This window comes from Motacilla alba, chromosome 13 (genome assembly GCF_015832195.1).
Source record: "Motacilla alba alba isolate MOTALB_02 chromosome 13, Motacilla_alba_V1.0_pri, whole genome shotgun sequence".
Taxonomy (NCBI): domain Eukaryota; kingdom Metazoa; phylum Chordata; class Aves; order Passeriformes; family Motacillidae; genus Motacilla; species Motacilla alba.
The window spans coordinates 17,867,367-17,894,663 of NC_052028.1; the positions used below are offsets into that span (position 1 = coordinate 17,867,367).

At 60.7% G+C, this 27,297-nt stretch overlaps 1 protein-coding gene across 2 annotated transcripts; it reads left to right on the top strand.

Annotated features, from left to right (window-relative positions):
- On the top strand, positions 1–27,179 carry SH3RF2 (SH3 domain containing ring finger 2). Of its 2 annotated transcripts, none has more exons than XM_038150319.1 (9): positions 1–103; positions 944–1,394; positions 12,969–13,226; positions 14,809–15,123; positions 18,868–18,962; positions 21,529–21,699; positions 21,897–22,102; positions 22,599–22,957; positions 23,793–27,179. In XM_038150319.1, the coding sequence occupies exons 2-9, from the start codon at positions 1,023–1,025 to the stop codon at positions 24,060–24,062; spliced, it is 2,046 nt and encodes a 681-aa protein (XP_038006247.1). In that variant the 5' UTR covers positions 1–103; positions 944–1,022; the 3' UTR covers positions 24,063–27,179. The 2 variants fall into 2 exon arrangements, with proteins under 2 accessions (XP_038006247.1, XP_038006248.1); XM_038150320.1 differs by lacking the exon at positions 1–103 and having other exon boundaries at positions 751–1,394; positions 23,793–24,066; positions 25,039–27,179.
- The last annotated feature ends 118 nt before the right edge of the window (positions 27,180–27,297 follow it).

The following is a 27,297-nucleotide window of genomic DNA, read 5'->3' on the forward strand; positions in this document are numbered from 1 at the left end:
AGCGCTGGGAGCTCTGGAGCGCAGGTGCCGGCCCCAAACGGTGCAGAGGGACAGCCGGCCCTGCTGGCGCTGTCGCGGTGCCCCGGTGCCGCAGGGCGAGCAGGTGAGCGTCCCCCGGAACGCGAGTGGGGAGCGGTCGCGCCAGGCGCAGGCAGCCGGGCCCGGGCCGGCTCCGGCACACGCTGCTCCCGCAGCAGCCCCGTGCCAGCCCCCGCTGCCAGGGCTGCCCCGTGCCCTCGGCACATCGCGGCTGAGCTGCGGGACCGCTGCACGCCCGGGCTTGAGCCGCGCCGGGCGCCCGGCCGCAGCCCCGCAGCCGGAGCCGAACAGGTTGGGCGGCTCCGGGCCGTGGGAGGAATAATCGCTTGGGGTTGATTCAGCGAGCCGAGGCGGCCAAACCGGGCGAGGATGGCACTGCGGAGCCAGCCCGGTGCCCCCGGCCGTTGGCGGCGCTGGAAGGAGCCCTGCGGAGCCGCGGTGCGCGGGGCAGCGGGAGCCGCGCCGGGGGCGGCCTGAGGGCGCCGGGCCGTGCGCCGCTGCAGCCGGAGCCCGGCCCCGGCCGGTCGGGGCTGCTGCTTATCAGGACTCTCATCTCCCGAGCCGGTGGATTTTCCCGGGCCGTGTCAGCCGCGCGGAGCAGCAGCGCTGCAGCCCGCCCTGCGCTCCGCTGCCCGGCCCGGCCCCGGGACCCCCGGCTCGGGACCCCCGGCTCCGGGACCCCCGGGCTCCGCTGCTCAGCCCGGAGCCGTCCCTCGCTCCAGCTGAGTCAGGGGTGACTCATTCCCAGCCGGGCTGCGGGTGCGCTCGCAGATTGGCTGGGAGCGCAGCTCTGGATGTAGGTGGCTGCATTGCACGCTCCGGCAGCGCGCAGCTCTGCTCCTGCTGCCTCCTCGTCGCCCTCCGTGCGGGGCGGCTGCCTGAGCCCGGGCTCTGCTTCTCGCAGGAGGGCATCTCGGGCGGCTCCGGTGGATGCGGGGTGCGGACGGCCGCGGCCCCGCTCCTGAAGGGGCTCTGCACTGAAGATGGATGACTTGGCTCTCCTTGACCTGTTGGAGTGTCCCGTGTGCTTTGAGAAGCTCGACGCCACAGCGAAGGTGCTGCCGTGCCAGCACACGTTCTGCAAGCCCTGTCTGCAGAGGATCCTGAAATCCCAGAAGGAGCTGCGGTGCCCCGAGTGCAGGACCCTCGTCCTGGGCAGCATCGAGCAGCTGCCCTCCAACCTGCTCCTCATTCGCCTCCTGGATGGAGTCCGGTGTGGACAGAACGTCAGCAGGTTTGGCTCGGTCCAGAGGCCGGGGGTCCTGTCCTCCCCCGCCTCCCTCAGGAGAGTCCCCAGGGCGCTGCAGCTGCACCAGCACCGGCTGGCGACGAATCCGCGGCTCCACATGGAGGGGGTAAGGAGGCTCTCGGTTCTTTCTTCTGCCCACGAGCATAGAAAGGTTCCTGCTGCGTGCTCAGAGCCAGGAGCCTTCTCTGTTAGCACGCTGCAGAGTGCTTGGAGTGAGCCTGAGTGTTTTGTGTGCAGATTTGGCTGCTGTTTCAATGTGATATTTGACTGTTTCGAGCTCACCACAGCAGAAACTGACTCCCAGGCTGAGACAAAGCCAGCCTGCCCTTCTTACAAAAACTTCCCAGCAGCTCTTTTCTCACAGAGTTTTCAGATGCTTCCTGGCTTTTGAGGGCATTTCAGGTGCTTGGACTTTCAGTCAGTACACTGCTTTTGACTGATAGCAATTAAGTCAGTAATTGCAGAGCTGTAACTGTCAGTGGTGAAGGTATTTCCATAGCTGCACCTCAGTTTCCCCACACTGGAAAAGAAGGGGGGTGCCAAACGCAGCTGCTGTTGTTCTGTCCAAAGTTCTTGGAAGTTCACTAGTTAAGGGTGTTAAATTTGACTCACTTATGACTGTACCTGGGGATGATTGACTAGGCTAATTTTAACATTCTAAGTTCTTTCCATCATTTTCTTCAACAATACAAAAGCTTTTCTTGAATAATGAGGACGGGATATTAGACGTGTTGAAAGAGCTTGGCTCAGCTGGAATTTAGGGTAGAGACTCGTGGCTTCACCTTTCCCACATTATATTCCTGGATTTCCATTTCTCCCCCCTGAACTGCTCTGTACAGTGCCTCTAAAGCCTTTCAATGACACTGCCAAGCCTGGCTGAAAGGCTGCTGGGCCGCCGAGCCCGCTCAGAGCTGCAGAGGCCGGGGCAGGCAGGGCACGGGTGCTGTGCCCCGCGCTGGAGCCGTGCAGGTGGTGCTGCGTCCTGTGGGTGTGAGCTGGCACATGGATCCCATGGATCACACACCAAAGCCAGGCACGGATCACACACCAAAGCCAGGCACCCCTCCTGTCCCTGGGGTTCCCCCTGTGCAGGCCTGAGCCCCAGGCGCCGTGTCCCTTTCCCGGGAGCGCTGCCTGGCGCGGCACAGCCAGGGACGGGTGGGTGACACTGCCCAGCCCAGAGCGCTCCCCGGGCTGCAGCACGGGAGGGCACGGGGCCAGGGCAGAGTGGAGCAGGTCCTTGGGTGCCGGGGCTCCCTCCACAGGGCCCTGCTCTGGGTGAGACCCTCGCTGGGAGCCCGCAGCCCTGCGGGGAGCTGCAGGAGCTGCTGGGGGACAAACCACCCAACAGTGACAGCTTTCAGGCACTGCCATCCCGGGCAGCGTTCCAGCTGACAAGGAGAAGGTTGTAGATTTTCCACCTGGACTCTCCTGGCCCTGGATAAAAGAGCACAAATGCACTTGTCTGGCTTTCTTCTCTCTCACTCATTTCGTGTTTCTTTAACTGGTTCTCAGGACAGGTAGGAACTTGCTGCTGGTGTATGAGGGCAGCATCCATCCATTCATAGCTCCCAAAAGCTTTCAAGACCAACTTAAGACCAAACTGCTGGGAATCAGCAGAGCCAGTGAGCACCGAGTGAGCTGTGGCTGGCTCCCTGGCACTGGGAGAGCCCTCTGAGCTCCTGTGCCTCTCTGGGAAGGGATAGAAAACACGTTACACTGAAATACTCTTAGACTTAATTAGTTACTTAATTATAAAACACTTTGGAATCCTCTGCTGTGAGGTGAAGAATGCAACGCATTAGTCACATTTTGGCTTTAGTGGTTTTAAATACCTGCATTCAGGACCAGATGTTACTTTGGGTACTCCAGGGGGATGTTGATGCGTTTGGAGCCTCCCCGAGCTGGCACTCGGTGACAGCAGCCCTCACCCAGCACAGCAGGGACGCATTTGAAAGTGCCCGTGCAGTGAAAGATCAGACAGTGATGAGGGTGTCACCACCCTTGTCACCACCCTACCCCCTGGATGCTGAGTTCCCAGGTCACCTGAAGGAATCTGGGTAAGCAGAGACCTGCAGATGCTTGTGAACCTCAGAGCAGATTCCCTCTGTCGGGAATCACAGTGAGAGCAGACGCCCTGCAGTGCTGCTCTCCCCACCACAGCTCTCCCTGGGCGCTCAGAACTGCAGAGCCCATGTGCTGCTGCAGCTGAAGGTCACGGCTCCCCAAACCAGACTGCCCCAGCCTGCAAGGGCTGCTCACACCCCGTGCTGTCCAGCACCTTGTGCTACAAAGCAAACAACTGGCGTGCCTCACACAGCTCTGCAGCCAGAGCCAGCACGCAGCCAGGATCGGGGCCAGCCTCTGGCTTACCGAGGCAGTTCTATAAATAAACTTCCTTTACTCCCTGGAGCTGAGAACATCGCAAGTTTGATCAAAGTTTCTCCCTCAGCAGAGAGGTTTCCTTGCCAGCTCTTTGCTCTTCATGCTCATGAGCTTCCATGAAGGCAAAAAACAAAACCAGTGCCTCCTCACCCAGCGAGCCAAGAGCTCGTCTCCCGAGCAGGAGGAGCGAGCAGCCCCCACGGAGCTGCTGGATTAGCGCAGACACGGCCCTGCTTTGCGGCCAGGAATTTCCCAGAGCCAGTTGTTAAAAAACAGGGAATTTTCTAATTACAGCCCATCCCAAGCGATTTATTTGCTGGCATTTAAATCCCTTTTGAATCCACTTCCTACGAGCAGACGTGGCGTGGGCACGTGCTGGCTTTGCGCACGTGGAGCCGTCCGTGTGTGCCCCGGCCCAGCCCGAGCCCCGAGCCCTGCTCTGCCCCTGCTGCTCCCTGCACCTCTGCCAGGCCTTCAGATCTCCAACATCAATGCAGGGAGGACTTCGGGTTTTCAGCATCTCCACATAGTAAACCGTCTGGAATTTAAGAATAAAGGGACTTGCTGGGAGGTGTATGTGTAAATAAGCCACGCTGAAGCCTTTGAACTCCCAGGAGCCGCCCCTGGCATGTGCCAGGTGTGGTCACAGCTGGTGCCGAGGCTCCTCCTCACCTGGCTGCAGCCCCAGCTGAGCTGGTGAGCGAGCAGAGCATGTGTGCTGAGGTGTGCACCAGCCTCCCGCAGCTCTTGGGGAGGGTGGGATGAGCCCCCTGCGCACGGCAGAACTCCATCCGGGCGCGGAGCAGCTGCCTGGGCGCTGAACTTTGTCATGCAGCAAACATGGGACGGTGAGCCAGAGGAAAAAGTTCCGAGTGTGACAGCTTGCCTTAGGAAAACACGGACCACGCAGATTTAGCTGTGACTTGGGCTATTTTCTCTTTGCATGAACTGAGTGCTCAACACCCCCTTCCAGCATTTCATGGGAGATAGACAGATAACACCTCTATTGGGATAAAAATACCCTGCACTCCAACGTCCCACCTTCACACGGACGTCTATAGATAGTGCCTGCGTCTTGGTATTTTCTTCTCCTCCAGAATCATCTCCAACTCCTTTCTGCCTTTGACAGACAGGACTTGGATTGCTGGAGCTTCTTGGAGTCTTGTTGAACGCAAACTCCATGTTTGCACCTGGCAGAGGCAAGCGAGTTTCCTGGCCCTCTCACCGAGCCAACCCCCTTCCCAGCCTCCCAAACGCCCAGCAGTTCCTGTGTGGTCACAGCAATGCCCTCAAGACGCGTGTCCCACGCCCTGGGGCTGGCCGGGCGCTCTGGGGGTGTCACACACCCGCGGGTGCTGCCCAGGCTGGGCTCTGCCTGAGCTGCTGGCTCCTTTCCCCCCGAGCATCCTGCGGGGGTCGGTGGGGCTGTGCCACAGAGCCCCTCAGCTGGACAGAGACGCTTCCTTTGGCCGCACAATTCTGTGTGGTCTCAGGGCCTTTCCGGGGGAAGGATTTGTCCCAAGTCTCCTCCACTGCTGTGTCCCATCTGGGCTTGTCTCGTTCCAGCAAAGAGGAGCAGCTCCCTCAGTGCTGGTGGCACCTTGTGCCAGGCGTTGGCGTGTTTTCTCCCTCTGCGTGTAGTTTTTGCACTTTTGTCTACTACAAAGAGAGTGAGGTCAACGTAGGCTGATGGACAACGCACACCCCGAAAGCTGTGTGAGCCGCAGAGCCAGCACGGGGCACCCCTGGGTGGTACCTCTGGCTGTGGCAAGCCAAGGACCTCCACGGCCAACAGCAGGAGCCAGTTTCCCTGGTTTTACAAAATTAGGTACCAAGCTGCAAACACACAAAAGTGTTTTAATTTGTTTCCAAGGCAATGAGTCAGGCTCAGATGGCGAGTCAGGAATAGCACAGCAGGGCTGCTCTGCTCACCTGCGCAGTGCCGCGGGCAGCCAGGAGCGCCTGAGTGCCCCCCTCACGTCCTGCTGTTCACTGCCCACTGTCCCGGGGTGCACGGGGCTGGTCCCTGGCCCGAGTTGGTCCTTTCCCTCTGGAGGGAGGGTGGGGAGGAGGCACGGTGCCGTGCAGCTCCGCGGTGTGCAGGGCCGGAGGCAGCAGTGTCCCGAGGGACAGCACGGCTCTCCCTGCTGCCAGCAGCAGCTCAGCAGAGTGCCCAGCCCCGGAGGCAGCAGTGTCCCGAGGGACAGCACGGCTCTCCCTGCTGCCAGCAGCAGCTCAGCAGAGTGCCCAGCCCCGCTGCCAATGGCAGGGGTGGCCACGTCGCCCAGGGCTGGCAGCTCTGGCTGAAGAGCCACATCAGCACTCCCCGTGCCAGCACAGGGAGGGCACAGAACCGGCAGGGAGAGGGCTCGGGAGCAGCAGGAGGGAGCAGGATGCAGGTTTCCTCCCTGCACGATAAACAGCCTCTTGTGAGAACGGTGCTGCTGAGGCAGAGCATCATGACCGGGCACGCCGAGGGCTGACACAGTTTGTTTTCTGTGAGCTTCCACCCATGACACACAGCCCAAGCACTGCCCGGGCCTGCTGACGGCAGCACGGGCTCATCTGATACTGAGCAGCCAGCCAGGAGCCTGAGAGGGCTCCGAGCACGCTCTGCAGCTCGCTGCGACCCGGGGCCAGCCCGCCCTGCCACGTCCCCTGTGTCCTGCCCCGGCCCCGTCCCTGCTGTCCCTCTGTCCTGCCCCTGCCCTCCCCCGGGAGCTGAGCCACGCTCAGCTCCAGCTCCAGCTCCAGCCCCGGGCATTCCTCCTGCTCCCCTGGATGTCCCCCGTGGGTCACACGGGCAAAGTGAAGCCTGGTGCAGCCGTGTGCTCCTGGGCAGCCGTGGGGGCAGCGCCAGCGCGGGGCCAGGCGTTCCCTGGGGCTGGGTGCCCCTGGGGCTGGGTGCCCCTGGGTGCCCCTGGAGCTGGGTGCCCCTGGGGGCTGGGTGCCCCTGGGGCTGGGTGCCCCGGGGGGCTGGGTGCACCTGGGGCTGGGTGCCCCTGGGGCTGGGTGCCAGCAGCGGCACCTCGGCATCTCTCATCCTCTCCACCAGAGAAGCTGCTCTGTGTTTTCTTTAATCACTTCCCACATTTTCCATGTCACCTTTGCATTCCAAAGCCAAGCCACATTCAGAAGGGACACGAGCCCCGCTGCTGTGGTGCTCCAGGGCTGTGAGTGAGCACGGGGTAGGTGCTGCCAGTCCCTCTGCCATTGCCCCAGCAGCTGTGCAGATGGAGCAGCACAAAACCAGCTGAATCCATTCAATTGACATCTCCAGCATGTCCCCATGATGGCCAGTTGGCTCAGGAGCAGGCGGCCACCAGCGTCAGCCATGGCCAGTGCTGGCCTCCCCTTTGGGCAGGCCCAGGAGGGGCTGGGGCAGCTCCGGCCGGCGTGAGCAGGAGGCACTGGCTTTGTTCTCCCTGGTGCACACAGTTTACGTGTGCTTGGAGGACAGGAACAATCCTCCTCAGGGAAGAAATAATGCAGAAACCACCCAACTGTCTGAATCCTCAGAATATAATTACGTGAAGAGATTGAAATGACAAGTTCACTTTTGAAGGTTTTGTTCTCTGTGACAAGGCTGAAGTTATCTCCTCTGCCGAAATGCAGAAAAACAGAATTGTAATGGCAATTAATTTACATTCAAATAGCTCTTTTCATCCACCTGGATCCTGCAGAGCCCTGAACTGAGCTAGCTGAGCACGCGAGCAGGTGATGGGGCTCATTCATGCCATGGAGACATGGGCAGTCGTGGCAGGAGGCTGGAGGCAGCTCTCAGGAATCAGGATGGATGGAGATGTTATTGATCACCTCTATGAAAAGGCGGTGTGTGCACGTCCTTCGGTGTCGGGCTGGGTAACAGCCAGCTCCAGCGCTCAGTGTCAGTGGCAGCTCTTCAGGAGCACGGGCTGCGCCCTCAGATCTGTGCTGGGGTCACTGGCTGCCCCAGGGGGGACATCCCCACTGCCAGTGCTGTCCTGGCTCCTGCACAGGTCTGGGACATCCTCCCCGTGGGACAGCTCCCGTGACACCCAGACTGGGGCCAGTCCCTTGGGATTTACAGGAGGCATTCAGCAGGACAGGCGCGGGGGGAAGATGCTGCAGGGCATTCCCTGCACGGGGTTAGGAAAGCCAAAGCTTGGGAAAAGACAGTGCAAGCCCGTCTGAGGCCCTCCCTGATCGCCCTGCCAGCAGCGTCCCCCCTGCTGCAGCCAGCAGGACAGCTGCTGAGCTTGGGGCCAGCCCCAGCCCCGGCAGTGGCAGCACAGCAAGGAGCAGGGAGCTGTCCCGAGCTCCCCGTGGGGCTGGCCCCACACATCCATCCCGGTCCTTCTGCTGGCAGGGCGGGTGCAGTCGAGCACAGGGGGGCTCAGGAGGGTCCCATGGGTGTCCCCAGCTGTGTGTCACTGAGCCCTGCGTGGCAGGGGGACGGGGCTCAGTGCTGTTCCCCAGCCCACGCGCTCCCCTGGGGGATCCAGGCTGCTGTTGGCCCCCCTGCTCCTGGGGGGCTTCGAGGGAGCTGCTGGGACCAGCTGTGGGGGCATTCCCAGCTTCCATCGGCAGCCTCTCCTCTCCCCTGTGCTCCTGGCTTTGCCCCCGGTGATCCCCTCCCAGCAGTGTCACACGCTGCTGCTCCTTCTCTTGTTGGTGACTTCCCGAGCTCTGGGCAGGGGTCGTTCCTGGGTGCCCTGCTGCCAGCCATGAGGAGTCCCTTCAGCTCCTTTCAGACAGTCACAGAGTGCCTTTCTCTGCTGGGAAGAGGTGCCCCCATTGCTCCCTCACACACAGACATGTATTTTTAATATTTCTTTGTGCAGAGGGAGACTCAAAGGCATTGGATGGCTGCCCAGTACAACTGAATCCAAATGCCAAAAATAGTGAAAAAAATAAAACCTTTTCTCCCCTGTTGGCCTGTTCCCACTGAGAATGGGGACGAGGAGTTGAGGTCACCTGCCGTGACCACCCCTGCTGGCTGAGTGGCCGGGGAGAGAAGAGCATCTCCCCTGAGACGGTGCTGATGCAGGGGGGTTCTGCTCCCCTCCTGGAGCTCCCTGCTGCCTTCTCTCCCCAGGGCTGCCCCACGCTCCCTCCAGCACCCAAGGCAAGGGGAGCCTGGGCTTGGCTGCTCTGACAGCCTGGAGCAGCTCCTGGGTCTCACCCAGGCGTGACGGAGGAGAAAACAGAAGGGAAAATCAGGAAAAATGAGGCAGCACTGGAAAAGTGACAGGCACCCCAGAACGGGTTTCTTTGCTGTGGTTTCTCTCTCTCTCTGCTGCTGGGCAGCCGTGCTGCACACAAACCCTCAGCGCCTTCAGCTGAGCTCTGCACAGAGCTGCTCCTCTCTCGGGGCTGCTCCCGCAGAGGCCGGGCGTGCTCGAGGGTTGTGTGTGCAACCCTTGGCTGGGCGCTGCGCTGGCCCTGCCACGCTGCGGAATGACTTCGGGTAACGAGAAGCTGCTCTGGGTAACGAGAAGCACGTGGGCACGCTAACGGGAGAGGCTCCAGCAGAGCCGAGCCGAGCTGAGCCGAGCCGAGCCGAGCCGAGCCGAGCCGAGCAGAGCAGAGCAGAATAGAGCAGAGCAGAGCAGAGCAGAGCCGAGCCAAGCCGAGCAGAGCCGAGCAGAGCAGAGCCGAGCAGAGCCGAGCAGAGCCGAGCAGAGCAGAGCCGAGCAGAGCCGAGCAGAGCCGAGCAGAGCAGAGCCGAGCAGAGCAGAGCCGAGCAGAGCCGAGCAGAGCAGAGCAGAGCCGAGCAGAGCCGAGCAGAGCCGAGCCGAGCAGAGCAGAGCAGAGCCGAGCAGAGCCGAGCCGAGCAGAGCCAAGCAGAGCAGAGCAGAGCAGAGCAGAGCCGAGCCGAGCCGAGCAGAGCAGAGCAGAATAGAGCAGAGCCGAGCAGAGCAGAGCCGAGACGAGCCGAGCTGAGCCGAGCCGAGCAGAGCAGAGCAGAGCAGAGCAGAATAGAGCAGAGCAGAGCAGAGCAGAGCAGAGCAGAATAGAGCAGAGCCGAGCAGAGCAGAGCCGAGCCGAGCCGAGCCGAGCCGAGCAGAGCAGAGCAGAGCAGAGCAGAGCAGAGCAGAGCCGAGCAGAGCAGAGCAGAGCAGAATAGAGCAGAGCAGAGCAGAGCAGAGCAGAGCCGAGCAGAGCAGAGCCGAGCAGAGCAGAGCAGAATAGAGAAGAGCAGAGCAGAGCAGAGCAGAGCAGAGCAGAGCAGAGCCGAGCAGAGCAGAATAGAGAAGAGCAGAGCCGAGCAGAGCAGAGCAGAGCAGAGCAGAGCAGAATAGAGCCGAGCAGAGCAGAGCAGAGCCGAGCAGAGCCGAGCAGAGCAGAGCAGAGCCGAGCAGAGCCGAGCAGAGCAGAGCAGAATAGAGCAGAGCAGAGCAGAGCAGAGCAGAGCAGAATAGAGCAGAGCAGAGCAGAGCAGAGCCGAGCCGAGCCGAGCAGAGCAGAGCAGAGCCGAGCAGAGCCGAGCAGAGCAGAGCAGAATAGAGCAGAGCAGAGCAGAGCAGAGCAGAGCAGAATAGAGCAGAGCAGAGCAGAGCAGAGCCGAGCCGAGCCGAGCAGAGCCGAGCAGAGCCGGGCAGAGCCGGGCAGAGCCGAGCAGAGCCGGGCAGAGCAGAGCCGAGCAGAGCCGAGCCAAGCCGAGCCGAGCCTGCCCCCCTGCCAGGGCCACACTCTGGCCCGGGACAGCCTCTCCCTCTGCCCTCAGCCACCTCCAGGCACTCCTTGTCTTTATCACAGGTTAATTAGCACCCCAGTTTCTGCCGTTGCAATTAACCTACTTTAAATAAAGCAAAACAGATCCCTTGCAGAGGATCTGGGACGGGCAGGAGTGGGCAGGAGCCAGCCCGAACTGAGAGAGGCTCAGAGCTGCAGCCACAGCAGGCAGGTGCTGGCCCCTGGGTGCCACCACGGGGGCTCTGCTGGCCCACCCAGCCCAGTGGCTGTCACTGCAGGGCTCGTTGTTCCTTCCTACACCCTACAAACATGTTTGAAAACAGGGACTCGCTGTGTCTTTCTGAAATCTTCAGCTTGCAGATTTATTTTGTGACAGGGCACTTGCTCCCTGTGGGTAGCTAAAGGCTTCGTTTGTGTCCCAAATAAAGTTGGGAAATTGATGGGATATTTTTGGCTCAGTATTGCAGAAGCCAAACAGAATTTATTTTTAAAAATTGAAAATATCAACACTTACAGTACATGACTTTGGAAAAAGATTACTTGGGCTGGGAGATTTGAAAGGGCAGAACAGTGTGAGGAAAGGGTTAAAGAGGAGGGGAAGAGGTTGTGAGCGTGGTTAGAGGAAGAAGGAGCTCGTTCATCCAACCATCCATGCATGCTTGGAGGGATGTGTTCAGCCAGACCTAGCAGCACAAACTCACCTGTCCCACCCGGGTTTCGGGTATTTATCCCAGTCTGCCCCGCTCCCTCATCCCTTTGCCTGCGAAGAAAGAATATTCCAGACTCCCAGCACTCTGTTGCCTGCTCCCTGTTCCCAGTTAGCACCAGGTGTGCATTTCACTTCAGAGTTTCTCTTCTTTTTAATACATTTCCATAACTCGTTCATGCTGCCTTTAATGTTTTGCTGTATCCTGCCGTTCCCTCACGTCCCAGACGCTGCTGCTCCTCCTTCCCAAGCCCTGTTCTCCCCATTTCTGCCCCGGTTGCTGCTGGGGCAGCCCCAGCCCCGTGCTGCTCGTGCCAGGGGTCCCAGCGTGGCTCTGAAGCAGAGCTGCTGTCCCCCAGCCTGTGCTCCTGGTGCCAGCTCAGCTGCCCAGGTGTGTGTTTGCAGGGAGTCTCCGTGGCCCCACAGCTGTGATCCCGGGTTTCTGCTGGACAGCAGCACGGCCCCAGCCTCCCTTCCCCATCTCCTCCCTCCCAGCGATGTGCCTCAGTGCCACTGGGCCAAGCACATCTGTTTACTCTGAGCACAAATTAGGAGAGAGAATGACTTAATTAGAGCTCAACATTAAACTAATTGCTTCCCATTTCAAAGACTTTGAAGTAAAAGCAGTACATGAAATTTTTCTCTTCTTGGTTCCCTTTCCCTCCCGGGCGCCAGGGTTTGGGGGTGCTGGAAGGTGCCCTCTTTCCAAAAACTTTCATATTTCCATGGGAAATCCGATCTTCTCCACACTTCTGGAAACTAACGTTGAGATTCCTGCTTCCACCTTCCCGACCTCTGGGAAGAGGCTGAGAGGGAGGGAGCTCTGCAGGAGTCCTGCCTGAGCCCGGTCACAGACACGGGAGGGTTGGGGAGTGCACGGGAAAAGGCAGGAAATCTGGAATGTGTCCCTGGGACAGCAGTCTCCTGTGAGATGAGCAGGAGGGGGTGACTATGGCTTGGAGGGGCTGCAGGGCACTGTCCTCACCCTGCCACAGCCCCTGGCAGCCTCCAAAGAGAGGAGAGGGACAATCCAGGCAGGCAGAGCCCCCGAGGAAGCCGCTGGGCAGCCTCTTGTCCCTGGGCAGCGGCGCCTCAGCTGAAGGCTGGCCGAGGGCCTGGAGCCAGGGACAGTCCAGCTGCCCACCTGCCAGCGTGGAGCTGACCCAGCTGTGCCCCAGCTGAGAGGCAGAGTGAGCCCAGCATTTGGGTTATCCCCAAGGCGGGGGCTGCAGTGCCCAGGCAGAGCTCAGGGACAGGCAGGGCTCAGCACAGCAGCTCTCTTGGGGCACCTTGTTCATGTCATCTGGCTCAGAGCCAAGATCACAACGTCCCTGCATCTCCTCTGGGTTTGCCGTGTCTGTTCCATGTCACATTACACTGCAGCAGTGATGACATGAGCCCCCCCCTTCCCTGGAGCCAGGACAAGGCTGGGTTAAACCCAGGGTCACACGAGTGACAGCAGGGCTGGAGCCACGGGAGCACAGGACCTGCACTCACCTTGCTCTGCTGCCTTCTCCCGGCAGGTGACAGCCACCAGCTCGGCTGGATGATGGCTGTGACCTCCAGTCCTCCTGAAATAGAAATACCTGGGCCATTAAAACAGGAATTGTGTTGGAGGAGCCCTTATGGCAGGCAATAAGATCCCATGGGAAGACCAGTTTAAGGCCTTAACTGTTTCTTAATATTCTTAAACAAGTCCAGCCTGCTTTTCATCTTGATACAAACTTAGCATAAGTATTTGGGAGCTTGTCTTCATTAGTAAAACCCATCAAGGAAGGATGTGGGTAGTTAATCCTAATAAATGCGCGCTTAAGCCTTAGACCTCTGCATTTTTTTCTCGTTAGTCAGGGATGCTTTTGGGGAACTCTGTCAGTGTGGGACAAACGGCGGGGCTGTCTCCTGTCCCCGCAGGTGCCACGGGCCAGGGCGCTGTACACCTACCGCGGGCACAGCCCCGGCGAGCTGCGCTTCAACAAGGGCGACACCATCGCGCTGCTGCGGCAGCTGGACGAGAACTGGTACCTGGGCGAGCTCAACGGCGCCAGCGGCGTCTTCCCGGCCAGCTCCGTGCAGGTCATCAAGCAGCTGCCCCTGCCCCGGCCGCTCTACAGCCTGGACCTGCGGAGCCGGGACAAGGCGGAGGGCAAGGACATCCTGACCTTCCCCAAGGTACGGCCCGCGGACGGGCTCTGCCGCCGCCCCGGAGCTCCCCTCGGCTGCCCCGGGTCCCGCAGCCCCCCGGACACTGCTGCCGGCAGCTTCCCTCCCCGCCGCGGCCCGGGGGCACGCAGGGTGGCAGAGCTTCCAGAGAGGGACACGGGTCCTGGAGCCTTGGTCCCAGAGGCCTTCCAGCCACCCCCTCCCTGGCAGAATTTTGTCAGCCCTGGTCTAGACGTTAATTGTGTTGTGCAGGTTAGCTTCAGAGCAGGGTGTATATGGCACCGGTTCCTAGAAATAAAATTAATACTTGTAGTGCCCATAATTACAGCAAGCTCTGCTTTGTGGCTGTTTCATAGGAGGACGCAAGCAAAACATCTTATTTGAAGCTCTAATATATTTTTTAAACGTCTTTTCATTTAATGAAATCCTTTCAGCTTCAGTAATGGCTTATTCAAGTCTAGCATCGAGAGACACAAGTTAGTTAAGGGACACATACAGCCACCAAGGAATTAGAAATTAATTCTAGAGAAGGCAGAGGTAGGGCTACTGTGGGAGACACGAGGCTCTCCTGGCTCTGACATGCAGTTTGTGCCCCTCTTTGTCATGTCTCCTGGGATTTAGATGGGCAGAAAAACACTTCCACTTTGCTCACACACAGAAGTGACAGGATGGCCACGGCACATGTGTACCCACACACACACTGTGGGCTTCTAGCCTCATTTTGGAGGAGACCACCCCTGTTGTAAGTGTCAACATCTGGGAGCCACCTGTGCCTCCCCTGCCGTGGTCTCCCTGTCCATCCCAGGCATCGAGCACATTGCCTCCCACGAGCGGGTGAGAATCTCGAGTTTTGCAATTCATTAATGTCAGCAGTAAATCATGATTAATTCCTCTGGCACCCGTCGTGGTGAACAACGCTGTCACCACATGCCCTTTGCCACGAACACCCTGATCAGCAGTTTCCAAGAGCACTGCCCGTGTGCAAACCCAGGGCCTGCCCCCCTCGCCAGCCCCAGCCCTTGGCCAGCCAGGGGTTTCTCAGTGGGAGCAGCATCCAGCCATGGATGTTCAAGCTGACAGAGGTGGAGCTGGGTGGATGTGATCCTGCTGGGAATGCCAGCATCCGTGAGGGCACCGAGCCCGTGCCATACCCTCAGCTGCAAGATGCACCCACGTGTGCCAGCACAGATGGGGAGAGGGCAACGGGTCCAAACATCCCTTCTAATTCAGGGTTAGAGTTATTAAGGGTTATTAAGTACAGCTCTCCTGGCACCTCTGCCAGCCAAAGCTCTGGTCAAGGAGTGTGTCAGGGGGGCACTTCTCCTCAGTAACCCCTTGTCTTAGCACCGGTTTTAAAAACCAATTTCAATTTTTGCTGTCAGCTTTGAATCAGGAGTTTTACACCCAGAGTTTGTCACTGACACCAGATGATAGAAATGACAGAGCCCCGAGGTTTTAAGGATAACCTGGTGGAGGTAACGCCGCCGGAGCCCTGCCTGCAGCCCCGCTGCCAGGGAAAGGGGAGCAGAGAGTGGGGCAGGGCCGGGTGTCACTCCTCGAAGCCCACCGCGTCTCCCGCTGTCTCTTGCAGCCCAGCGGCCCCGGGCAGCAGCTGCTGGCGGCCGCCAAGGGCCGCTGGTCCCCGCCGCCCAAGGGCGCGTCCCTGCGCGCCGCCAAGGCCAAGGCGGAGCCGGCGGCGCTGCCCAAGGTGCCCGAGCCCCGGCGGAAGAGCCTGCGGCAGTTCTCCATCACCACGGCCCTCAACACCCTGAACCGCATGGTGCACGCCCCCGCCGAGCGCCCCGCGCTGCACATCAGCTCCCCCGTGCTCATCAGCTCCAGCAACCCCAGCGTGCCCACCCAGGGCAGCGAGAGAGCCGAGCTCCCCTGCGGCACCCCGCTCCAGGTAAGGCACAGCCGCCCGGGTCACCCTGGGGCTCCCTGGGCACCCTGACTGACCTTCCCAACTCATCCCCTCGAGGCACAAGAGTCTCGTTCCCTCTTCCCACTCTGGCTGAAGAGCTGAGCACAGAACCTTCACAGATACGGGAGAAAAGGGGTTTTTACATTTATATGACATCTTTCATAGTGAAGGGTGCTCCAGCCTTTCTTCGAGCAGCCCCCCAGCCCCTGGCAGTCCGTGTCCAGGCAGGAACACCCGGCAGGCACTTTGTCCTGGGCACCCGCCTGCAGAGAGCTGGGATGAGATATCCCAGGTTACAGAGGGGAAATGAAACCCTTCAGGAGTTCCACAGTTCAACTGGAACTGTCTGACACCCCCAAAAGGATCTTACCCAGCAGTCTCGGTGTTGTGAACCGCTGCCAAGAGCAGAAAGGAGAGAGGGGGCACGTTATGGTTGGCCTCGGCAGGGTTGGAAATTGCTTGTTTCCAACGGGCAGCGCTGCTCCCAGGGGCGTGCAGGGGAGCCCGGGCCGTTTCTGGGGCTGCGCACGATGCAGCTCTCCTGTTCCATCTCTGCGTCGGGGCTGCAGTGACTGAGCTGCAGCGCTGAGATCCCTTCCCGCGCCCCTGGGCGCTGCAGGGAGGCTGGGAGGCTGCCGAGGGAGCCGGGGCTGCCCCGCGGGACAGCCAGCGGCAGCCGGCCCGCCAGGGCACGGGGGCTGTGCCGGGGACCTGCCCGCCTGCGTTCCAGCTCCGGCAGGTCGGACCCATCCCGGCCCATAAAAGGGAATTCCCGGCGCTGCCCCAGCCTCTCCCCGGCTCCCGCTTCCCCTCGGCTGCCAAGCTCGGCTGGAGCCAGAACCAGTCTGCAGGGCTGCGGTGGCCGTGTCTGTGCATGTGCCTCTTGTGCAAGCGGCTGTGGGGCGAGGGCAGCGGGGCACCCACGCCCTCCCTGTCTGCCGCTGAATCGCTTCCCGGCACGGCCGAGCCGATGCCCGGCGCTGGCAGCCCCGGCCGGCTCTGGGCCGGAGCTCTGCCGCTCGGGGAAGGCGGCTGGGACCCCACAGCTGCCCCCAGCGCACCCAGGGCCACAAAGGTGGGAGCCGGCGGCGCCCAGAGCCCCGCGGTGGACGGGCAGGGCTCTCCTCCCCACCAGGACACTCCCTGCAGGGACTCGCCTGCGTCAGCAGCGCCGGGGTGACATCGGTGACACGCTGGAAAGGGAGATGGAGCAAGAGAGGGATTTCGGGAGAGGCGGGGAATTAAACCCTTTGTACTTACAAGGGCTTGCAAGGCACTCGTGGGAGATCAGCAAAAGTGAGTGCTGAAATCAGTTGTACGTGACTCGAAAATATTTCTCCCGGTCTTTTTCCCCTCTGCATGTTGCAAATGCAAGGGCAGCTTTGAGGATGCCCTAAGTGATGGCTGCTCCCAGCACAGGGGAGCACAGAGATGAAAAACATGGAGCTTTCCACCTGGAAGGGGACATTTCACCACAGTTCCATCAGGAAAACCAGTAAAAGGCTGTCATTCTGTTCCAATGCAGAAAAAAAGAAACTCCAAATATCCAAATTGCAAGCATTTTGATTATGGTAATTAATAAAACAGAATTATAATTTCCAGTCAACTTTATGAGCACCTGGTCCAATCCTGCCTGGACTAGAAAACGAGGAATGCAGAGAAGGTTTGAAGCTGACCTGCTACTCCAGGCCCGAGACAGAAGCTGGAATTGCTGGGGTGTTTTAATTAATTTAATTTACTGGAGAGCACCAGAGCGGGTGAGTCACTTTTCTTTTTCCTTAGGTCCTTGCCAGGCCAGTGCTCCAGCGCTGCATTACAGACATGACCACTAGAAATTAGATTTGAAATGAACATGAGATTAAAGCCCAGCCTGCATCATTGGGGATCCTGCGGTGGTTGCTGGAGAGCGCAGCTGCCAGCCACATCCAAGCTGCGGGCGCTCCGCTGTCCCGAGCTGCCCGGGACGCGCTGCAGCTCCGTCCCCACAGAGCCCCGCTGCACGGCACGGCACGGCACGGCACGGCACGGCACGGCACGGCACGGCACGGCACGGCAGGGCACGGCTGGGCACGGCACGGCACGGCACGGCAAGGCACGGCACGGCAAGGCACGGCACGGCAAGGCACGGCAGGGCACGGCTGGGCACGGCACGGCACGGCACGGCAAGGCACGGCACGGCAAGGCACGGCACGGCACGGCACGGCAAGGCACGGCAGGGCACGGCACGGCACGGCACGGCACGGCACGGCACGGCAAGGCACGGCACGGCACGGCAAGGCACGGCAGGGCACGGCACGGCACGGCACGGCACGGCACGGCACGGCACGGCAAGGCACGGCACGGCACGGCACGGCACAGCTGGGCACGGCACGGCACGGCACGGCAGGGCACGGCAGGGCACGGCTGGGCACGGCACGGCACGGCAGGGCACAGCAAGGCACGGCAGGGCACAGCAAGGCACGGCACGGCAAGGCACGGCAGGGCACAGCAAGGCACGGCTGGGCACGGCACAGCAAGGCACGGCACGCCGCGGTGTCGCCGGGCAGCGGGGCAGGGCTGGCTCCGGACGGGAAGGAGCCGCTGCTGGCAGCTGCTCACCCACAGCTTTGTGCTGCAGGAGGGACAGCCCGGGACAAGGGACAGCCCGGGACAAGGAACAGCCCGGGACAAGGGACAGCCCGAGACAGCCCGGGACAAGGGACAGCACGGAACAGGGGACAGCCCGGCACAAGGGACAGCCCGGCACAAGGGACAGCCCGGGACAAGGGACAGCCCGGGACAGCCCGGCACAGCCCGGGACAGCCCGGCACAGCCCGGGACAGGGGACAGCCCGGGACAAGGGACAGCCCGGCAGGAGGAAGAGCATCCCGCGGACGCCGGGCCGGCTGCTGCCGCCCTCCCTCCGCGCAGCCGGCGCAGCACCGCGCTCTCCATCGCCCCAGGCCAGCGCTGCTGCGCTGCCAGCGCCACCGCAAGCCAGGAGGGCAAAGGCAGAGGGACAAGTCAGAGTGGGCCCGGGTGGCGCAGAGCCTCTCGTTTGGTAGCTGGGACCCTGCAGAGCCCAGCGAGCGCGAGGGACACAAAACCAACCTCGGAAGGGGAACAGACGCAGCCCCACAGGCGCAGGCAGGCCCTGGGTCGGGGGTCGTGGCTGGATGCTCAGCAGACCCCGCGCAGGACACCCAGGAGCACACACCTCGCCTCAGAGACCCCCTCGGGGGACATCGCCACCAGCCCCGCTGGGACATGAGCAGGGACAGGGACAGGGAACCGGCCCTGGCGTGGCCTCAGCGGCGCAGCGGGGACAAGGAGCCGCCCTCCGGCGCACCCGGCACGGCTCCAGGCACAGTTTCCTCAGAATCGGGGCTGCGGCTCCTCCCCGCAGCACCTGAGACCCTGTGAGAGCCCGGAGGGGACGCTGGTGGCTGCCACCCCTCTGCAGGTGCAAAACGATAGTGGGGAAAGGACCAGGTGGGGACCCACCACAGGGTCTTGATGATCCTGGGGTCTTCTCCAGCCTAAATGACTCCGTGATTCTGAGTCTTCCTCTTGCTGCCTGGTCTTTTTCTAAGTCAAATGCTCCAGACTCGTCCATTTCCTGAGGTGTCTCTGGTGGTTTTTGGAAGGGTGGGCGAAGCCAGCCAAGTGTTAGCTGCTCCTCCAGGGGCTGAAAGAAGCTGATAACCAGATTGACACTTTGTTCTCTCTGCTTCCTTTCTCGCCCAGGTCAGCGCCTCGTACTGCCCCGCGGCAGGAGCCCTGGGGCCCCCGGCAGCCATCGTCACCCTCCCGCAGCTGCAGCAGCACGGGCCAGCCTACCTGTACGTAGGGAAACGGGCATGCTTTGGGCACGGGGTGTCGCCTGCTGCAGCCTCCCCGGAGCCTGCTCTGCCAGGCGGGAGTGCTGACAGAGCGGAGCACAGCCGGATCCATGTGGGAATGTCCCTGGCTGGTCCAAGCTGGGGGTGGCGCAGAGCTGGTGCCACAGCTGAGTGCATCTTTCTGCCTCGCTGCAGCTTCTGTGGAGAAACTGTTCTGCCTGATTGTCCACAACACATTTCGATTTTTTTAAAGTGTAAAGAAACTAATTACTCCTTAAGTGCCTCTAGTTATTTATCCTGAAACCTTCATGGCCACTGGTGGTTTGAACAGTCCAATCTCTGAAAACTTTCACAGAGTTAAAATTTGCAGATAATGCTCTGTGGTGATTACATCAGGGTAAGATTCACCACCCTGGCACTTTAGTAAAGCATCTAAAACAACAACAGCATCCCAGCCCGCTGTTCACACAGCACTCAGCACCCCTGGTGCAGGGCCAGGCCGTGGGAATGCTGGTGCCCAGGAGCAGCACCCCCAGCTCGGCACTGTGCTGGGACCCACACACACCATCACCAGCCAGCCAGGACTCCAGCACACAAATAATCCAAAGGGCAAGAGAACTGCCAAGCCTTAAAATGATTTGCAGAAGGATGGTGCGAGAGCATGGCACCAGCTGCCTGGTTTGCACAGGGGCAGCGTCACACCAGGCCTGCAGGGCCTCCCCTCCAGGTGACTCCTGAGCTGCTGCGGGAGCTCCCCGAGCCCCCCTGGGCTGTGCCAACCCCGAGCTCCCCTGGGCTGTGCCAGACCCCGAGCTCACCTGGGCTGTGCCCAACCCCGAGCTCACCTGGGCTGTGCCAGACCCCGAGCTCACCTGGGCTGTGCCCAACCCCGAGCTCACCTGGGCTGTGCCAGACCCCGAGCTCACCTGGGCTCTGCCAGACCCTGAGCCCCCCTGGGCTGTGCCCAACTCTGAGCCCCCCTGGGCTGTGCCCAACCCCGAGCTCACCTGGGCTGTGCCAGACCCCGAGCTCACCTGGGCTGTGCCCAACCCCGAGCTCACCTGGGCTGTGCCAGACCCTGAGCCCCCCTGGGCTGTGCCCAACCCCGAGCCCCCCTGGGCTGTGCCAGACCCTGAGCTCACCTGGGCTGTGCCAGACCCTGAGCTCACCTGGGCTGTGCCAGACCCTGAGCCCCCCTGGGCTGTGCCCAACCCTGAGCCCACCTGGGCTGTGCCAGGCCCGAGGAGCTGCCCCTCACACACACCAGCCCAGCAGGGCAAACCTTCAGGTGCTTGTGCTGAGCACCAGGGAGAGAGAAACCCTTCTGGGAGTTCTGGGGTAGCCCTGACTATCCAGGCACTCTGTCTGCTGTTTGTTTTGTAAATAACACCTGATACTTGTGGTGTTGGGCTGCAACTCATTGATTCTTGGAGCAGATCATGTTCCCCTTGGAAAAAACAACAGTGCAATTAAGTGTGTTACACTGGAGACAAATTCAATTCTTTAAGGAACAGATAGGGGAAAGTTTTGGAAAATACACCAGTTTCTTTTGCTGCTGTTTTGCTGTGTGCTCACGTGTGGGTCAGTGAGAAAAACAAAGCTTCAGCCCTTGGTCCCAATCCCAGAATCACAAAAGAGAGTTCTGGGGGGGATTTCAGACTAATTTCTAGTCTGATTTCCTCACTGTCCTGGAGTGGAGCCATGTACCTCCTCCTACCTCCTGCTCTGTCCATTATTCTCCACGGCCTCCAGTGGCTGCCACTCCTGTCCTTGTGCTCCAGTCAAGGAGGAGGAGGCAAGGGGAGGGAGGAAGGAAGGCAGGGCAGGAGTGGTGCTCTTCCCTGTGCCTCCAACACCTCCTGGTGATGCTCCAGGCAAGCGGATCCAGGGCCTCTGGTTCCAAAGGCAGAATTGCCCGATGCTATCTTGAGCAGGGCACCATAACTGTGCTGAGCTTTGCCTTAGGACAGGTACTTGTCAGGCCCTGCTCCGTGTTTCTGATGGAGCACTCTGTGTGAGGTGCAGAGCAGCAGTTTCCTCCTCCCCAGCATTTGTCACCCTGGGCTGGCACTTCTGGGACAGAAACCACCCTCCTGAGCTGCTTTGTCCTCCATTCCTGCTGGCTCTTCCCTTATCCACATCCCCTTTGGCCTGAGGTGACAGGCTGCTTCCTCCCTGCGAGTTCTCTCCGCAAATGGCAGCACCCAAACGCCGATGCAGCGCTGGCTGAAGGGCTCCGAGCACAGCCAGCAGCATCCTCCCCCTGCAGGGTCAAACGGCGGGGCTCTGGGATCCAGGCACAGCCCCTGCAGGGTTAAACGGCAGGGCTCTGAGATCCAGGCACAGCCAGCAGCATCCTCCCCCCGCAGGGTCAAACCCCGGAGCCCCGGGATCCAGGCACAGCCAGCAGCATCCTCCCCCTGCAGGGTCAAACCCCGGAGCTCCGGGATGCTCCAGGCACAGCCAGCAGCATCCTCCCCCCGCAGGGTCAAACCGCGGAGCCCCGGGATGCTGCAGCCGCCCTGCCCGGGGCAGCTCTGCCTCCCCTGACGCCCTCTCTCCCCAGGTGCGTGGCTCTCCACTCGTACGCGGCTCACGGACCAGACGAGCTGGAGCTGCAGAAGGGAGAAGGGGTCCGTGTCTTCGGCAAGGACCAGGACGGGTGGCTGCGGGGCATGTCCCTCGTCACCGGCAGAGTCGGCCTCTTCCCCAGCAACTACGTCGCGCCCCTCTTCAGGTCTGGGACTTCTTACGTGAAACAAAAACGGGGAGAGGGACGGGGGAAACGCGTAGAACTTGGGGTCCGCAGAGAACCCATGGCAAGGCTTCCCCCCGGAACTGACAAGGGACCCCCCAGAACTGAGCAGGGGCAGGGCCGGGGTCCCTGGCCCGGTGGGATGGCACCCGGCAGCTCTCGCCCTTCTTTTCCAACAGGAAATCCAGTCTCTCCGAGTCGAAGATGCCTTCGCTGTACACCTCGTGGACGCTGTCGACCTCCTCGCTGTCGTCGCAGGGGAGCGTGCCCGAGGGCGGCCCGCGGCAGAGCCGGGCGCTGCGGCCGCTGCTGCTGCCCGTGCCCGTGCCCTGCCCCGCCCGGGCCCCCGCCCCGCTGCGCCGCGGCCGCGGCAGCGCCAGGAGGAGTGAGTGCCGGGGGGCTCTGGGAGGGAGCAGGGGGCCCCCAAAGCCGCCAGCTGCTGCGGTTGATGGTCCCGCAGCCCTGCTTGGCCCCGACTCCGGCTGAATTCCAGGGGTGTGAATCAGCGCGGAAGAATTCCCGGCGAAGCTCTGTGCGGAGCTCGGTGGCTGTATTCTTTACCAGGAGGCTGCAAGGTTCATCTGCATCCCACACACGCTGTTTTGTAACGCACTTCCACGAGTGTTTGGGAACCAAGGGTGTGTTCCCAGCTCTGGCAGCAGAGCTGCTCCTGGAGGCGGCAGTGCCCTGGCAGGAGCCGCTGTCAGCGCTCCTACACCCGAACCCGGTCCCGGTGCACAGGGGCGGGCACGGGGCGACCCTGCGGGCTGCAGCCCCGCAGCAAGCTGTGAGCAGGGCTCTTGCTGCGGGGCTGTAACCGCTGCTCACTCCGCACATCTTGGATTCCTGACTAAATGCCTTTCGTGCTCCTTGCTCCGCAGACGGATCCCTGCAGAGGCCGGGGCAGGCAGGGACCCCCGTGCAGATCACCGGCTCCCTCAGGCGTCCCGCGGCTGCGGGGCGGCCTCAGCACTTCCAGCTTTACCCGCACGTCAGCTCCGCCCCGCACAGCATCCCCGCCGGGGCCACGGACGAGACTACGAGGCCAAACTCCTCCTACGAGGCTGCCCCGGCGCTGCTGCTCAGGGGAGGGGAGAGCCGAAGCCCCTCCGTGTGCAGCTCGGTGATCCTGGACGCCAAAGAGCCCTCGGTGAAGAGCGAGGCAGCTCCGAAGCCGCCCGCGTCAGCCCCGCCGTCCATCCTGGTGAAACCAGAAACCTCCCGCAACAGCGCCGAAAAGGTACGGCCAGAACCGCCCGTGCATCCCCCTGGGACCAGCAGCGTCAGCAAAACCAGCCAGGGCCAAACCCCGAGGGCTTTGCTCCATCCTCACCAATTCCTTCCCATAGAAATCGCTGGCATGGACACATGCCTTAGGACACCGGGTATCGGTGCTGCTGACGCAGCTGTGCGGATTAAGCCCTGAAGAAAGGCAGGGCGCTGCAGGGGCTCTGTCCCTGTTACCAAGCTCAGTCATAAGCAAATCTCGAGACTTTTCTGAGGTCATAAATTGGGCAAGAATCTGTGAGTTTGGGAGCAATGCCACGGAACTGGTGTGAGGCAGAGCTTTGCAGAACTCCCCCATCTCCCTCGTGTCACTCGGGCTGAGCCATTTGGAACGGGAATTTCTTTCCCTTTTGGCAGCCAGAGAGAAATTTCATAAAGGTAAAATCATTCTGAAAATCGCCCTTCCGACGGCTCCCCTTTCCCCTAGCACCCAGAGACGTGCCCAGATCGTTCCACATGCCCCCAAAAGCTCCGCCAGCCTCAGAGCTCCCAGGCAGCGCAGCATCAGCTGAGAGCCCGCGGCTCGGCGAGGGCAGCTCCTCCCGGCGCTGCGCTGCCTCCCGCTCCCAGAGCCGCTCTCCCTGGCCTCCAGGAGTTGCCTGCACTGCTGTGCTGCTCCCTGGGGCTCTCTGCCCCCTGCCCCCAGCCGCGCATCACCCCGGGCTGCTCCGCAGGCCTGCTGCGCCCGCAGGACCCCGCCGCCCCCGAGCCCATCCCGGTTCTGCGGGGGCAGGGGAGGGCGGGCGGGCTCCGCGCTTCCCTCCTGACTCTGCTCCCTTCTCGCGCAGCAAGTGAAGACGGTGAGGTTCCAGAACCACAGCCCGCCGCCGCCCAAGCGGCACAGCCTGCAGCCCTCGCCGAGGCTGCCCCGCAGCCGGACCGAGCCCGGCCCCGAGGGGCTCCTGGGCCCCGAGCTGCTGCTGCTGTGCTCGCCGCGCCTGGGCTCCAGCCCGCTGCACCCGCGCCGGGCGCTGCACCCCAAGGCGCTGTCGCTGGACCTCTCGGGGCAGCTGACCTTCCCCATCAAGAAGAGCTACAGCAGCATCTCAGCAAACTGACCGGGTAACCCTGCCTTCCTCCCCGCTCCTGCTCCTCTCCCTCGGCCAGCGCCCAGCCCCGCATCCTCCCCAGCTGCCCCCGGGCCGGGGCCGCCGCTCCCGCACCGCCGGCGCCTCGGGAGCTGCGGGCACCTCGGGGGGACCCGGTGCCCCAGGGCTGCCCGGCCCCGGGAGAGGCGCCCGGCCCCGCGGCCTCCACCATCCGGCGCCGCCGGGCCGCTGCCCGCGCTGCAGCCCCGCAGCCGCCGCTGGGCAGGAAGCGAGCGGGGATGGAAGGAGCTTCACTTGCCGGGATCTCCTCGGGGCTGCCGGAAAGCCCACAGAGATCAAACACCGGCTCGTTACCTGCCTGCCTCAGGACAAAGAAACCGTGAATCAGAATCAGCCAGCTCCTGGCTGATGGCTCATGCTGCCTTTGAGGGGAGGGGGTCACTCCGGTTTTTTGTTAGGGTGGTTGCTTGCTTGCTTTTCTCATTGGTTTTAGCCCAGGAATTTTAACACAGAAGCCTAAAAGGTGATTTGGAAGGCAAAGAGCCGATGGAAGGGGCTTTGCCATCTCTGCAGTCACCCAGGCTCTGCAGTGAGGGCACTGAGTCTCCCTTCTCCTCGTTGCTTGCTTTCCTCTGGTCACCTGTCAGCTACCTCCTGCCCACGAGCTCCTTCCAGCCCCTTCCCACCACCCGCCCACTCAGATGAGCTGTTGTAAATACCTTGAGTGGGATTCACGGGTTTTGGATGCATGAAGCACTGTCCGTGTCACAGAGAGCAGAGCTCAGAGCTCACCGTGCCCCAGGCCCCGCTCTGCCCCAGCAGCCCCAGCTCTGGCTTCCAGCTCGCCCCAGCCCAAGCATTCTCCCGTCAATCCCGGGGCAGCCAGCAGAGCTCTGGGGCTCACAGCTGTGCTTGCTCTCTGTCACTCTGCACAGCAGATTTTGGTTTTCACGCTCAGTTTCCGTTTCTGGTTTTCCATCGGCAGTTCCCAGCCCAGCTGCAGGCACGGCTGCCCTCTCCTGACAGGAGGAGCTGTGCTCCCTCCAAAACTGCCCTGAAATCCCATCCCAGGTACCTGCCCACAAACCCGGGGAAGGAACTCCACCGGTCAGCGGGGACTCCTCAGAGAAGAACATTTTTTCCTAAAACTACACGAAGGGAATGGATGAAACAATTCACTATGCCACGGCCCCTGCACCTTCCCTCTTCCAGACCTCCTGTTTGCGGAGCAGGAAGGCTGGGTGTGCCTGCGGGGATTTTCAGTGGCACAGCAACCTGCAAGGCACAGATCCGTTCTCACCCTGTGCCCCGTGTCAGTATTCCAGCTGCTGCAGAAACACCCCGACGAGCTGAAAGCATGCTCTGAGCCCCGGTGCAAAAGGAGGCAGCAGCTGCTCAAGCGAGGGCGAGTCCAACCCAGCAATGCCACCTGAGGCAGCTGAATGCCTCGGGGACACGTGCTGGCTCCGAGCTGAGGAGTGTCATCCCTCTAAACCGAACCAGAAAGCAGCTGGCTCCGAGCTGAGGAGTGTCATCCCTCTAAACCGGACCAGAAAGCAGCTGGCTCCGAGCTGAGGAGTGTCATCCCTCTAAACCGGACCAGAAAGCAGCTGGCTCTGTGCTGAGACACATCCACACATCCCAGCACGCCCAGAAATGAACAGGGCTGCACTCGGCCCAGCAGCCCCTCTCTCCCTGAGAACTCAGAATGCAAACACCGGCTCCAAAGGGTTTTAGTGACACCAGAGCAGCCTGGGTCTGTGTAAAACCACTCATTTATCATTCTTAGGAGGTTTATTCACTGCCCAACAGTCACTGCAGTTAGCTGGTGAAACGGCGAGTGTGAAGTGTAATCACAGCTCAAGACTTTTCAGGTTTTATGTTATAAACTTGAGTGTCTGTGCATTTAAAAAGCAACACTTCCAAATATCCAGCGTTTAGAACCCCAAACTGTCCATGAAGCCCGTGGGAACTCCACAGGCTGATCCCTTTGTGTGTGCTCCCAAGGGGAAGCACCGAGGGATCCGCAGTGCCTGGGGAGCAGCACCCGAGTGACCCCCAGTGTCAGGCTGGGGAGGACCCTAGGGTGATGAAGGGGGAAAAAGACCAAAGTTACAGCCAAAATAGATCCTACAGGCAGAAGGGGTCAACAAAAGTTCCCTAATCCTTTACACGACCAAGCAGGGAGTTCCATTGTCTGCTTTCTGCACCCAGCCCAGGGAATGCTCCAATGAACCGTTCCAGCCAGGTCACAATCAGTGAGAAATCATAAATTACTATTTTTACATAGATATCTTAGAAACAGTAGGATGTATAACATTTGCTTAGTTGGTGATGGGTAGGAGGAATAAATAAAATATATTTAGTTTATTGTTCAGAGACACTTGTACAAATTCAGGGATGCTGAATATTTTTTCCATGAAGTGAAGTTCATTTTTTAAAAAGGCTTTTTCAATTTAAGGTACTATTTGGGAGAAATTCAATAAACAAGAAGATATTAGTTTCCTGTTTTGTATTAATCCTCAAGCTATTTATTTTGTACTTCTGTAAAAAAAAAGCAATGGTTTAAAGACATTTTAAGCATTCAGAAGTTTATTCACCTAAGTTTATAGCACTAATGCTTAGCTCTGTAGCCTGCAGATAATTAAATTAATTGGGGCCCAGTGGATTACAGCCCCTCATGCACTGCAAGCACTGGGGGGTGCACTGGGGAAGTGGGGCTCAGGAAAGGTTTGGCACCCACCGTGTGAGACGCCAGCCTGTGGGAGCTGCTGTGGCACCATTAAAACTTTTTGCATGAAAGCATGTTTATTTTCACTTTCTTATTTCAGGGGTTGCCTGTTGGGGACAGAGGGCAAGGGGAGGGGGTGACCTGGGCAAGAGGGGCACGGGACTGTGGGTATGGAATGGAATAAAGGCATCCTGAGGCAGCAGCCAGGAGAGAATAAACGATGGGGAGACCCCAGCCCTGCCACGTGTCAGAACGCCTTCGTGACAGCACAGGTGACAGCACTGTGACAGCACAGGTGACAGCACCGTGCTCCTTGCCTGGTGTCACACCAGTTCCCACCGGCCAGGGCCACCCCCTCCCCAGCCAGGCAGCACCAGGCTCCTCAGCTTTGGAGGGAGCTGAATGCAGCTGAGAAGCAGCACAGCTCCCTGGAGCAAGGAGTGCAATTCCAAGCAGGGCATTCAGATTTGTTCCTGAGGACCCTGCCCGCAGCTGGAAAAGAAGGGGCTCCAG